Source organism: Caenorhabditis elegans, chromosome II (genome assembly GCF_000002985.6).
Source record: "Caenorhabditis elegans chromosome II".
Lineage (NCBI taxonomy): Eukaryota > Metazoa > Nematoda > Chromadorea > Rhabditida > Rhabditidae > Caenorhabditis > Caenorhabditis elegans.
This window is the reverse complement of record NC_003280.10, coordinates 129,636-143,041: the sequence shown is the minus strand read 5'-3', so window position 1 is coordinate 143,041 and position 13,406 is coordinate 129,636. Positions and strand designations below refer to the sequence as shown.

The following is a 13,406-nucleotide window of genomic DNA, read 5'->3' as shown; positions in this document are numbered from 1 at the left end:
CAAATTATAAAAAGTTTTCAAAAAAAAATTTCGAAAAAATTTTAGAAATTTTTCATAAGGGGGGACCCTATGGATTTTTTTTTCAAGAAAATCCAAAAATGTTTTTTTTCAAAAGTTGTCAAATATTCATCAGATATTGTAAAAATATGTTTCCCTAATTGTATCTATGTACTTTCTTGCCAAATTGTTTTGTTTTTTGTTGAATTGTTGATTATAAAAAAAAAATTTGTTTAAGAAATTTTCTTGGTTTTCTTGGTTTTTTCTTGGTTTTTTCTTGGTTTTTTTTTTGCAAGAATTCTTGTTTCTTGATTCTTGCAAAAAAAAAACTTTTGGCCGGCCTTGCTGCGGACATTTTGGTCGTTGGTTCAATTCCACCAACTGACAAACTTTTTTGTTTTTTGTGAGTACTCGGGATTCGAATAGAAATTCTAGATTTTATGCAAAATATGAGTGGGTCTCCTCTCCTCCCATTGGCTCACTGCAATTGTCACGAACCCTCTGACAGGTTCGAGGCGAAGCCGAGAACCTACGTCCGACTGGGGGACTCGCCCTACACCCCCTGCAACTGGCGGGCCCGCAGGGCCCGCTAGTCCTACAAAATGCAACAAAAAATGGAATGTTCCTAAGACACTGCGAAACTCATAACTGCACGGAAACAGCAATATGAACATTTGAAGTTGTGGAATTCACCGAATTAATTATATCCTACAAAATAGAGAGAAAAAAATTTTTCAAAAAAAAATTTTTTTTTGAGCAAAAAAAAATTTTACTCTATAGGCAGTCATCCCCATTTTTCTTCGATTCCTTGTTCATAATCGAGAACTAATGCATTTTGAAAAAAAAAGCGATCAGTTGTAACTGAAAGCTGTCAAGTAAGCCTAATACAATGCAAATGAGCAAAAAAATTGAGTTAAAAATCGTGTTCAGCGTACTTTTGTACGTAGGGTAAACAAAAAAAATATCAAAAAAGATGAAGTAGAACTTGAGATAAAGACGAAAAACTACTTTTTCGGAAAAAAATTTTTTTTTGGCAAAATGTCATTTTTTGGCCTTTTGTTTTATCACAACTTTTTTCCATTTGCACTTATAAACTCAAACTTTTTTTCAAAAATCAGTCTCTCTGAGTAGTACCTTGCACAAAAATTTGGAACAAAACCGAGCAAAACCCGAATTTTAATTCAATTAAAACATGCTTTTTTGGGGGTAAAAAGAGCAACAAAAATTTTTTTCAAACTGGGGAAAGCCGCCCTGGGCTCAACTTTGCTCCGAACTTAGTGCCGTTTTCTGCTCCACTGTGGGGCAAAATATTTCTAGTAGGATTTCAAAAATTAGAGCATGAAGTCACGCGGCTCTGGAGTTATTAATGAAAACGAAGTGGGACATTTTTTCGCAAGCCAAAAAAAACGCGAAAAAACGCGAAAAAGGGGCGGAGTCTGTACACTCGGCATTTATTAGAGGCTGCTTGGCAGAATTCGGAGCTATCTTATAATTTCTACAAATTAGAAAATCCATTTCGCATTATTTCATGTAACTTGAACCTATTGCTCTTCAAAAATAGCACAGAACGAATGTTGATTCTGTTTCTTTCATTAAAAAATGTGCTACTGTGCATTTTTTCCCACTTCTACGACTTTAAAGGCGCGCGAATTTTCGCGCAATAATCTCGCCACGCGCATCCCATTGATTTGTTGAGCGCTGGCGAGACCAATGACGGGACCATTTTGTACAAATGCGCGCGCCTTTAAAGTCGTAGAAGTGGGAAAAAATGCACAGTAGCACATTTTTTAATGAAAGAAACAGAATCAACATTCGTTCTGTGCTATTTTTGAAGCAATAGGTTCAAGTTACATGAAATAATGCGAAATGGATTTTCTAATTTGTAGAAATTATAAGATAGCTCCGAATTCCTACAAAATGCAACAAAAAATGGAATGTTCCTAAGACACTGCGAAACTCATAACTGCACGGAAACAGCAATATGAACATTTGAAGTTGTGGAATTCACCGAATTAATTATATCCTACAAAATAGAGAGAAAAAAAATTTTCAAAAAAAAATTTTTTTTTGAGCAAAAAAAAATTTTACTCTATAGGCAGTCATCCCCATTTTTCTTCGATTCCTTGTTCATAATCGAGAACTAATGCATTTTGAAAAAAAAAACGATCAGTTGTAACTGAAAGCTGTCAAGTAAGCCTAATACAATGAAAATGAGCAAAAAATTGACTTTGGGCTCTTCTGGAGCACAAAAATGCTCCATGTCGGCATGGGAATACATTTTTGTAAGTATGGGAACAAATGTATGTATGGGAATGTCAGCATAGGAACGAAAAAAAAAAGGAAAAAATGAGGTGTATGCATAGGAGTACTTCGACTACTGGATGTAAGCATGGGAATTTTGTATGCACCGGAAAAAATGTATGTATGAGAATGTCAGCATGGGAACGGAAAAAAGGGAAAAAATGAGTTGTAGGCATGGGAGTACTCGAACTACTGGGCGTAAGCATGGGAATATTTTGTATGCACGGGAGAAAATGTCAGCATGGGAAATGTGTGCATGGGAAATGTGAGCATGGGATAGATTGCCCAGTTTTAAGTGTTTTCGACTTATAAAAAATCCCTCTAAACATTTCCGGCAAATCTGATATCCAGCAAAAAAAAATTGGCAAGTCGGCAAACCGGAAGATCTTCATGGAGAAACGTCTCTGTGACGTGATATTAAAAACGAATAAAGAGTAGAACTTATCTGCTCATGAATAGCCGTATCTGGTCGAAATGTATTTTACGAAATGCTCAAATGTTTCAAATTCCTGAACTGGAACAGTTTCAAACGTGTATTAGTTAATTTAATTTTTTAAATTTTAAAACGAACTTTGAGATTTTTTCCAAAATTTCTTTCAAGGTTTCAAAAAAAGGTTTCAAATTCAGAATTCCATAAATAAAATAAAAATATATAATAAAGCGTGAGATGTTCTCAACTTGAATATGCAACGGAAAATTGTGATTGCTCAAGTTCAGTGGTATTTTTTATTATCTAAAATAAGTTCAATAGTTATCTCTGATGCGATGTGCACACTGCATAAAGCATATTGGATCCTGAAAAACTTCTTAGATTGAGAAAAGGAAGAACACGTGTGTGAATACCTCAGCCAGTGCCTCTTTTGTGTGAGATGAGCAGTCAGGAGACAGGAAAGCACATTTCACCTGGAAAAGATAGGAATTAGGATAATCCTTTCAGATATATAAAATGTTTAGCTTGAAACTCGCCCCATCACTTGTACATGTGCATTTTGTGCAAGCACTGATGTCCTGTGAAGAGTGTAACTGAATTGTCTTGCCCTTGTAGATGCAATCTTTGGCGTCTCGCCATTTGGATAAATCTAGTTTTGGGTATAAGTCACAATTGATCAACGGGTTACTGTAATGATATTGTGTAATAGGATGGTCATGCTAAGAGTACCTAAATGGATCTGGAACTGAAAATACATCCTTTGAAATTTTCGGTACTTTAGTGTTTGCACAGATAAGTGCACTCATCGACGTTTTTCTGACTTCTTTCAGCTGACTCGCTGAGAATTTTGAATGATCTTCTCCATTCTCATAGTAGAACCTATCACACTTCTTTAGTCTTCTGAACTGTTCTGCAATAATGCATGCAGCGGTTGGTCCTACAATCCCTCCTGGAATTGTCTTTTCAGATACTATCCCAGTGAACAAATCAATGTCATCCGGTGATTCGTAGACTTTTCCAATTGCTGTCAGACCGTCTTGGTTTATGTCAGAAAAAATAGAGTAGAATGATGTAAGACGCGAAAGACCGCAGAAGGATCTGGAACGGACTTCTTAGTTGGTAGCAATAAGAAACTTTACGACATACCTATAATGATTGTATGGTGGAATACCGTGATCTCTTCCTCTTTGAATATTTATTGAAATCAAATCCAAGCCAGTACCGCGTCTTCCACGATCCGAGAACAAAAAGTTTCTACAAATCATTGCTGCATCAATTAAAATTTAAAGCTCAATTACCTAATCGCATCATCCACAAACCGATCTGTCATCATTTGGTGCTTTCCATGCATTCCACCTAATATCTGCTCAACAGCTTCATTATCATAAATCTTCGACATATTCAAAAAATCGGAAGCTAAATCTACAACACAAGTGGCGGGATCGTGAACTGTTTCTTGCATTGGTGTGAACCGAGTTACTGTAGAATGCCCAAACCTGAAGGCGGCTGTGGCAAAAGGCTGGAGGATTGAAGCATCACAGTTCTCATATCCGTCATAATAACCATCTTGTCTGGGTCTCAAATCGTAGTCATCTATCAACTTCTGGCCGATTATTATAGGCAGATACTCATTGTACACAATATGTGCAAATTCTGCAGAAATTAGTTTTCGAGTTTCCTGATAGATTTTCTCATCGTCCCAGTTTGGATTAATTTCCTTCAGCGTCGTTGTAATGCGTTCATGCTCTCGGTGAAAAACTGAGTGAACAGCAATCAGGAGAGTTTGCTGAGAGTTACGATCGTCGCCTAAACGGGTTTCACTGAATTATTTTATCTAACCACAACAAACCTGCGATGAAACATGGTGCATCTGGTGCCGAGACACACCCATCCTGCTCAGATTCATCCGATTGGCTCAACGTAATCCCATAATGTCTCGGTGCTCGAGAAGTTTGAGTGGTTTTCATTTTTCCATCTTGAAATGTTCTGAGACGATCTCCTTCGCACTTTGTCGAACCATACATCACGGAACCATCCAAATATGCACTAACCTGAAAACTAACTAACTTTTTTTGCCATGAAGTTTTGTTTTTTACCTGATTCATCTGGTTCCGGTACCCTAGAGTTTTTTGGGCAGGCAGTGATCTAACAAACGATAAACATGAAAACGGTTCAAAGTGCACATCATTTACTGGAACAGGAATAGGAAAGCATGACGGAGAAACGAATCTGCCAGAATCACACCTTGAACAGTTCAAAGCAGTTCCGTCAGAATTCTGATCTACTGGCGAATGAGTGATATCGTGATCTATAAACTGTCCAAACTCCATTACAAAATGCGAGTACTTAACATGCTCGATTTTTTTCGCGTGATGAACCATATTTGAGATAACACGTGGGGAAGGTAGACGAGACCCAGTAATTGTTTTCGAGCGTGGGAGATCAATTCCGTCTTCATAGGCTGGTGGCAATAGTCGTCTTAGTTCACGAAAAGTGTTTGCTAAAGATGGGGTTTCCAGATTATTACACCATCCTGTGTAGCTTCTGAAAGTGATTGAGTTTGAAATTTTCTGTGGTTAAAAAAATGTACCTGTATGGATTTGTGGAATCACATGGAAGATTCTTTGGATTACACTGACTATCACTTTTCTTTCCGAAGTCTTCTCCAATATTAACGCTCTGTATGGAGTCCAACTCAATATGCTTCAGTTTAACTAGCTTCTTTGTGGCTTCAAGTAATATCAATGAAACATTAGCTTCGTTCACAGCTTCATCTTTTGCCAGCATCATGCTTCCATATGATTTAAGAGCAACCGAATTGTGAAGACCTTCCTGTAGAGTTGCGGGTCTTTGACGGTTTCTGGCTTCAAAAACTTCGAGTATACATTCTCCAAGAATATCATCAAATTGTTCATTCTTGTGTTTTTCAGGAGTCTCAACCCACTTAGAAAAGTCAGGTTTTGCGAATACAGATGAATTGCAAAAAATTGGAATGTTTCTGGAATTAATTATCATATATTTCGTAAGAAGTCAGGTAGCTTATTTACTGGAAATTATCGGCTGCTTTGAATACATCCTTTTGAATAATCGACGTCTTTTGATGCCTGCACATCATTGCGCTAATGGATGTTTTCTTGACTTCCTCAAGTTGGTCTTCGGTGAGTTTGTTGGTATACCAATATGTGTCACCAAATTTTGTTTTTTGAAACTGTAGAGCCATGATACAACCAAACGTTGGACCGAGTAAGCTACCATAAACTGGATTTTCAGCAATACCAAGAAGAATCAGGTCAACGTCGAGTACCTAAACACAATTGCATTTCAATCAGTAGGTAACAGATTGACTTACATCTGGGTACAAGTCTCTGAGACTTTTCAATATGTTAGAATCAATCAAATCAATGAGGTCCTCATATGTTTTCAACTCTCCGCCGCCACATTCCTTCCTCCATTGCGAGTAGGTCGCAATTCCATGATCTCTACCTTTAGAAATGATTTCCGCAACATTGGGACTTTTAGATGAAGATGAAGTCGGAGAAGTCGAGAAATCAGAAGTCGAGTACAGTGATGGATTATAAATTTTATCCGATGACGTCATAAATTTGTAGAACAACCCAACTGCACTGCCAAACTCATTCAAAGTATTGGCTTCTACTTCGTGACAAGATCCGCCGTCACAATGAGATGCGCGGAGATCATACTTTTTCTGAAAACCCTAAATTAATTTATGTAACTTGAATTACGTACTTACCATGGTTTCATCTCCAAGTAGAATAGGAAGAAATTGCTCAAAAGTAATATGTTGCAACTCCGCAATCACAAACTTTCTGGCTTCTTCAAAAATTAGTTCCAGACCCATGTCGGGGAATTTTTTTTGAATTTGGTCCACTACCCAATTGTGCTCATCGATTAATAATGAATGAATTGAAGATTTTGTTGTTGATTCAAGAGTAAAACTTGATGATATTTTTCCTTTGGAGGTGTCTCTCAAATCTTGATAAATTGGACCAGCGTCTAAGAAAGCAGTGGCCAGATTCATTTGTTCACGACGTCCCAATGAGCAATGAGCACGCGGGGATGGAGCAGATCGTATATAGCAGTCGAGAAAGCTGAAATATAATATTTGGTAGTGAAATTGAACACAAATTACTTTTCTCCAAAGTTCAAGCATTCTCCACTTTTCCCAGTCCCACAACATCCTAGTCCATCTTGAAGCCTTACAAATTTAACAAGATCGTTATACAAAAATTCAGAAAACTCTAAAAATGTGTTGGTCAGGGAAATTGCATAGATTGCAGGAGTTCTAGCAATTTGCTTTTCAACCACTGCAGGCGGTGGCAAAAGTCCATTACGATAGCCGTGAAGTCGTGGAGTTGAAATATCATCGTCATAGTTGGCTGGAATTCTTCGGGAAAAGGAAGAATACGCACTTCCTGACAAGGCAAAGAATATGTTTGTACAACGGCCATCAGAATGACGGTATTTTCCATATAAGCAATTGTATTTTTTCAGGGGACACAAATGGTGTGGCAGTTTTTGACGGGGATCTCTAGAAATTTTGAAGTTGTTGGTCATCTTAGTTCAGGAAATACGTTACCTGGTCTTCTGTGCCATTTTAATAGCAGCCAATGCAGCAATACTATAGTTCAACATCAAGCTGTCATCAGACGAAAAAACATTGTGGGGCCTGAATGGAAGAATCTCAGCCTCTGCACTACGGAAAGCTCTGTCAATGTCTTCTGGAAAAAAAAGTCACGAGACTAACTATTGTCGTACAGTACCTTCATAGTATTTCCGACCGCACCCCGAATTGAAGCATATAAATAACAATAAAAATAAGCTATTCATAATTTTAAGAATTCAGGCAGAAATTTTAAGAATTCAGGCAGAAAAAAAAAAGGCACAAAATAAAGTCTGTCCGGAAAGTGAGGATGGTTTACAAGAAAGAGAATATGAAAGAAGACATCTAGTGCGGGCGTATATTGTAGATCATGATCCAGTTTGCATGAATGAATGAGATGGCAGCATTTGTGCTTTTTCTTCGTTCAGACCTCCCGTACATCATACTGACACTTTTCCCGTCATTGTTATGTATGTTCATTCTTGAATGTTAATGTAAGTGTGCTTTTTACGGAGTTTTTCGCGGAGACCGTATTTTTTTAATTGTAAAATCTGTTTCAATAATGTATGTATATATTTCTGCTGAACAGATAACAAATTTAGTTAATACTTCAAAAAAACTTCAAGAATTGAGTTCAATTAAAGAGACTTCGACGTCCAATGTTCTTGGTTTCCTGGTTTCCGGTTAAATTTCATATGAGCATACCTTTTTTGAAAGCTGAATTTTTTTGAAAAAAAAACTAAAACTCATAGAGCTCGTCAATGCGTTATTTTACTTAATAAGTCAATAATGTTGAGGTTTGAAAATTTTTGAGCTAATTTAGAAATTAATTTTTTGGCAGTTTTCAAGTCTGCAATTTTGATTATTGACGCGCAACCCTGTTTTTGTTGCCTTGTTATTGCATACAGTTGCTAGCCATGAAAGTATGCACAAACGGTTTTTGTGAATTTTGGGCTGCGTTTAATTAACCATAACTCAAAAATTAAACATTATTTTTGAACACCATCAACTAACAAGATTTTATTCATAATAGTATTCACATTGCCAGATAAGTACATATTATTTTACAAAAACTGCATTGAAAAAACGTTACGGCGGCGGACATCTGGCGGGTCGGTTTTTGACCTTAAATCCTAAATTGTCTGTAAATCAAAAAAAAAAAATTTTTTTCAAAAGAGGACTTTTATTATTAAAATGAATAACTCTAATGAAGCTAATGACATGGTTTATCCCCTATGATCAAGAATGTATTACATTTCGTTATTATTAATCCAGATCCGAATAAACAACAATTTTAATTCACGAAAAATCGTTTGTGCATACTTTTATGGTCCAGCCTGTTTGTGTGGCTCTTATTTTTCTGATGATTTTTATTAGCATACATACACATCCAATAGTGTTTATCCAATACATGATTTTACAATGCGCGGGGTTCTCTTACAAAAATATTCGGAGCCATAAAACTTGATAGGCCCCGCCTTTCGATTCCAACTCTTCCCGTCTTTCTCACATCTGTTTTACAATAGGTCCGTGTCACCACAACGTCGTCGTCGTCTTTCCTCTCGTCTGCTGCTGCTGTTGCTGTCGAATGGTGTATGTGTGTCGGACATACGACGACCACTACTAAATCATCTTGTTTTATGGCTTTTCGTATGTGTTGCTATATCGCCCCACGCTCTAGGACCCATCCTTTCCCAATCTCCTTCTCTCAGGAGAATCTTCACACCAACGGGGTATCAACCTCGAGAAATTTCCCGTTTCGTTTTGGAATATTCGTATTCTATTTCAGTTTGGAAACTTCGAGGTACTAACTGTATTTTTATATTCCGAATACTATTTCTAAGATTGGCAACAATTTAATCGCTGTGATTCATTGTTTTTTTATTGCCTCATATTTCAAAACTATAGAGCATCAACTATGGCTAATTTTCATAAACCATTCTCGAACGATCCTCTTCAGTACAACCGGATGTCGAATATTACCATCTTGTTCCAAAGTGCAGTCATTCCCCCTATCCTACATTGATTTATTACTCTCTCGTTACTACTTCTTTGTTACTCCATTTTTCTTCTCTCCAATCGATTTTCTTTCAGTCTACAGAAAATTATTATGAAATGCTGAAATCTACACAAGTGATCCTAATCTTCATTTTACTGATTTCAATTGTCGAAAGCTTGTCATGGTTAGCACTCGGGCTTGCTGCCAACCGATTTGACAGAGATAAACCGGGAACGTCATGTAAATCACTGAAAGGGCTCACCAGGAGGCAGATGAGGTAACTTTTCAATTAAAAAACATAGCAAATTTTTCTAAAAACCTAGTGTTTTGAAAAACTCTTGAAAAGATTTACAGTTAAAGTTAGAGTAGTAAAATTTCTGAAAATGACCCAACAGACCGAATTTCATGATAAATCTTCTTGAAAATTTCTCAATTTTTTTAATGGCAAAAAGCGTAATGACTGGGAATGCTTACCTTTTTGATGTAAACCTTTTTAAATTAAAAACAACGCGGTAAAACGTCCAAAACAGGAGTGTGCGGCAAATTTGCCGAGCACGTGAAATTTCAAAAAAAGTAGATCTCGGCACGCTCGGCTCGGCAAATTTTGGAATTTGCCGCACACATCAAAAAATTGGCAAAGTAGTTTTGACCAAAACTATTGATTTTGTGCCCAAAAATGTAGGGAAGGATCCAAAATTGAGCTTATTTGATGCTTATGCAGATAGACCACACGGAACTTATTGTTAAGTAGTTTTTGTGCTCCAAAAAACAGCAAAAAATCACATTTTTCGGGGTATGTTAAGTACGGCAAAACTGGAGAGTTTGCCCATTTTTCTTCAAAAACTTCTAACCGAATCTGAAAAATGTATTCAGATTCTGTAAAAAGAACATTGACTTAATGGAAAGTGTTCGTTCGGGATCTCTCGCTGCTCATGCTGAATGCCAATTTCAATTTCATAAACGCAGGTGAGGCACATTGATTTGAATTTACAATATAAAAATGTGTTTTCAGATGGAATTGCACTTTGATCGATCCGGTGACTCATGAAGTCATCCCGGACGTTTTTCTCTATGAAAACACTAGAGAATCGGCATTTGTACATGCAATTTCGTCAGCTGCTGTTGCTTATAAGTATGAGTGAAATACATCGTGCAAGGTTCTATGTCTATGTTTCAGGGTTACCCGAGATTGTGCTAGAGGAATAAGTGAACGATGCGGTTGTGACTACTCGAAAAACGATCACTCAGGGGTAATTTGAAGTTTAAAGTTTCAATAAAATTAGAGGTGTATTTCAGAAAAGTCAATTCCAATATCAGGGCTGCTCGGACAATGTTAAATTTGGAATTGGTGTCTCCAAAGAGTTTGTTGATTCCGCTCAACGGAGAGTTTTGATGATGAAGGACGATAATGGAACAAGTCTTCTGGGACCTAGCCAGCTGTCTGCCGATGGAATGCATATGATTAATTTGCATAATAATCAAGCTGGAAGACAGGTAATTTTTTTGAAATGCCATTGAAACACCATTTAGTAAAATAACAATACCAGGTCCTCGAAAAGTCTCTTCGTCGAGAATGCAAGTGTCATGGAATGAGTGGATCTTGTGAAATGAGGACTTGTTGGGATTCATTACCAAACTTCAGGTATATTTTGGCTTGGTCTTTTCTATTCTCGAAAAGTCCTTTAAAAATCATGATTCAGGCATATCGGAATGGCAATCAAGGATAAGTTCGATGGAGCTGCCGAGGTTAAAGTCGTCAAAGAGGATGGTATTGAGAAACCTCGAATCGTGATGAAAAATTCTCAGTTCAAGCGACACACTAACGCGGATCTGGTATCAATTTTTGTTGATTATAAAAATACTATGAACAACTATTTAGGTCTACATGACTCCATCCCCCGACTTTTGTGAATCTGACCCACTACGTGGCATACTCGGAACCAAAGGTCGTCAGTGCACTCTTGCACCGAATGCGATTGATGACTGCAGTTTGGTAAAATTTTAAATACACAGAAATGGGTTTCTATTTTTGCACCTATAATTATTAGGGCTCCCATGAGGTCGTCTCGCCGGCCTCAAGCCGCCATTCACGCCGCATGTATCCGAATGTGCAATGTGTCGGCCGCTTCCAAATGACTACCTTTTTGAACTGCGCACACACAGCGGCGAACGGCATCGGCGTGAGGCTCGCATTTCGCCCCTCACTAAGCTGGGGGCCCTACACCCAATAGTAGCCAGTCGTTCCCTCACCGTAAGATATCCAGAAATGGATGGAAATTTATAAAAACCTATTTATTGGCTGGGGCTGGTGTAGTAACTGTTTTAGATCCAGTGAATATCCATTTAAATCTCCCAAAGTTAATATTATTTTGCAATTTTTACAAGTTTCATTTTCAGCTCTGTTGTGGTCGTGGATACGAGAAGAAGGTGCAAATAGTCGAGGAGAAGTGCAATTGCAAGTTCATCTACTGCTGTGAAGTACGATGTGAGCCATGTCAGAAACGAATTGAGAAGTATTTATGCTTATAATTTGAACTTCTATCGTCTTTTTCATTTTTCTCCAACATTTTATGGGTCCGTGCAACAAAAAGGCATACAACTAGTCAACTTTCACTCAGCTTTTATTGTTGTTTCTTTCTCTTTCATATTGCAGAATTTTTTGTTGTTTTTTAATCCATTAATCTCTATTTTGCAATAAAAATGTTCAAGATAACAGAGCCAATTTAATTCCTAATACTCATACAACAGACATTCAAAAGAGCAAGTTCATTTTTTTTCTTAAAAATGTTCAAAAAAAAACCAAAAAAAAACAAGATATTACTTCTACATGGTAGGGCACGGCTCACTAAATAACAGACTTTATATTTTTCTGACTCTTCAGAAGAATTAATTTGAGTAGACTAATGTTTGGTCTCAAATTAGGAGTATAGCTGAACTTGCTTTTGAAATCTTACGTCACATTTCAGACACTTTTTAATGATCTATTCTAATATTGAGAAAAAAATAGTGCACGTCTTTTTTTCTTTGTCTTCGAAAAATGTTACGGCGTGACACTTCGCAATTGTATTTGTGGACGGAGACTGAGACAAAATTTACTACCTTTTTACTTTCTGTAAAATTACAATTTGAATTTTTCTAAAAACGTGCATTTTAAACATTCATGCCTAATCGGCTCTTCAATCTCTTTGAACAGGATGTATTTCCCAAGAAAGTGTCTATAGGGAAGTGTTTATGCCTAGGTCATTTGTAAACATTGAGTTGTGATTTGTTTTAATGTTTTTGAATGACATGAACCGCTTGCACTTTCACACTAATGATAAAAATTGGCTATATTAAAGGTTTTCAGAATTCCAACTTTTTTCCAATTTTTTATAATTGAATTTGTTTTTTTTTTCACTCGTCCTCTCATGGAATGAAAACATACAGGAGAGAGTGCTATTTTTTGATTGTATTTTATTGTTCAGAATGCAGAAAAAAACAATATGAAAGAAAAACAAGCAAGTTCCAGCTTCCAACAAATATGTATGCAAACATTCTCAATACCACTTATTCTGTTATGCTCAAACATGAAATATTTAAGATTTTTTTAGTGGCACGACCCCCCCCCATATAGCAAAAACAAAAACTCATTAATTTTAAATTAGACTTCTATCTTCTTTTTTACGCTATTACACACGATGATCAAACTAATTTTTTACAACCTTGGACCTCCTTTTTTCCCGAAAAATTTATTCAGGGTGACTAGTTGCTTTAAGCAATTTTGAGGTGACATATGTTCTCGTTTTTTTTGTTCACTTAAAACATGTGACTTGTGGTTTTTTGTGGGAATCCAGATATGTCCGATTATTTATTCGTTTTTTAATGCTCCAAAGACGATATTTTAAGTCACATACGATGTTAGATTTTCATGGAAAATTCTTGTTTTTCTATTTAATATGTCCAAATCCACTCTTAATGAGGCTCATTGTGTCTAGTCAAACCTCATTTAATTATTGCGAGAACACCCGTTAGAAAAAAAAACGATAATTTTTCAATTATTTTTGACGTGTTCGATAGTC

At 36.7% G+C, this 13,406-nt stretch overlaps 2 protein-coding genes and 2 non-coding genes across 5 annotated transcripts; 2 read left to right on the top strand and 2 right to left on the bottom strand.

The window, feature by feature from the left end:
* Positions 1–3,042: 3,042 nt before the first annotated feature.
* K10B4.1 (Peroxidase) lies at positions 3,043–7,576 on the bottom strand (the record flags this gene model as incomplete). The annotated part of the gene is made up of 15 exons (NM_061268.2): positions 3,043–3,093; positions 3,142–3,201; positions 3,265–3,415; positions 3,458–3,826; positions 3,875–3,982; positions 4,027–4,534; positions 4,578–4,779; positions 4,825–5,272; positions 5,319–5,726; positions 5,776–6,032; positions 6,078–6,434; positions 6,480–6,837; positions 6,879–7,277; positions 7,326–7,467; positions 7,510–7,576. The coding sequence occupies 15 exons, from the start codon at positions 7,574–7,576 to the stop codon at positions 3,043–3,045; spliced, it is 3,885 nt and encodes a 1,294-aa protein (NP_493669.2).
* A 1,327-nt stretch (positions 7,577–8,903) lies between these two features.
* Positions 8,904–9,023, bottom strand: K10B4.8. The gene has a single exon (NR_050783.1). It is a non-coding gene; the product is annotated as an Unclassified non-coding RNA K10B4.8 (non-coding RNA).
* K10B4.9 lies at positions 8,904–9,023 on the top strand. The gene has a single exon (NR_050784.1). It is a non-coding gene; the product is annotated as an Unclassified non-coding RNA K10B4.9 (non-coding RNA).
* Positions 9,024–9,443: 420 nt separating this feature from the next.
* Positions 9,444–12,059, top strand: cwn-1 (Protein Wnt-1). 2 transcript variants are annotated; one of them, NM_061267.5, is made up of 9 exons: positions 9,444–9,625; positions 10,222–10,314; positions 10,361–10,480; positions 10,526–10,598; positions 10,645–10,842; positions 10,896–10,990; positions 11,049–11,181; positions 11,228–11,341; positions 11,746–12,059. In NM_061267.5, exons 1-9 carry the CDS (start codon positions 9,465–9,467, stop codon positions 11,875–11,877), a joined length of 1,119 nt encoding a protein of 372 aa, NP_493668.1. In that variant the 5' UTR covers positions 9,444–9,464; the 3' UTR covers positions 11,878–12,059. The 2 variants fall into 2 exon arrangements, 1 of the variants encoding a protein (NP_493668.1); NR_132572.1 differs by having other exon boundaries at positions 9,465–9,625; positions 11,228–11,877.
* The last annotated feature ends 1,347 nt before the right edge of the window (positions 12,060–13,406 follow it).

What these genes read in the sequence shown, in the direction of transcription:
- cwn-1 (NM_061267.5), top strand. Translation starts at nt 9,465, where the DNA reads ATGCTGAAATCTACACAAGTGATCCTAATCTTCATTTTACTGATTTCA. An exon ending in CGAAAAACGATCACTCAGGG is followed by an intron (nt 10,599 to 10,644) that starts GTAATTTGAAGT and finishes GGTGTATTTCAG; the next exon opens with AAAAGTCAATTCCAATATCA. An exon ending in GACACACTAACGCGGATCTG is followed by an intron (nt 11,182 to 11,227) that starts GTATCAATTTTT and finishes ACAACTATTTAG; the next exon opens with GTCTACATGACTCCATCCCC.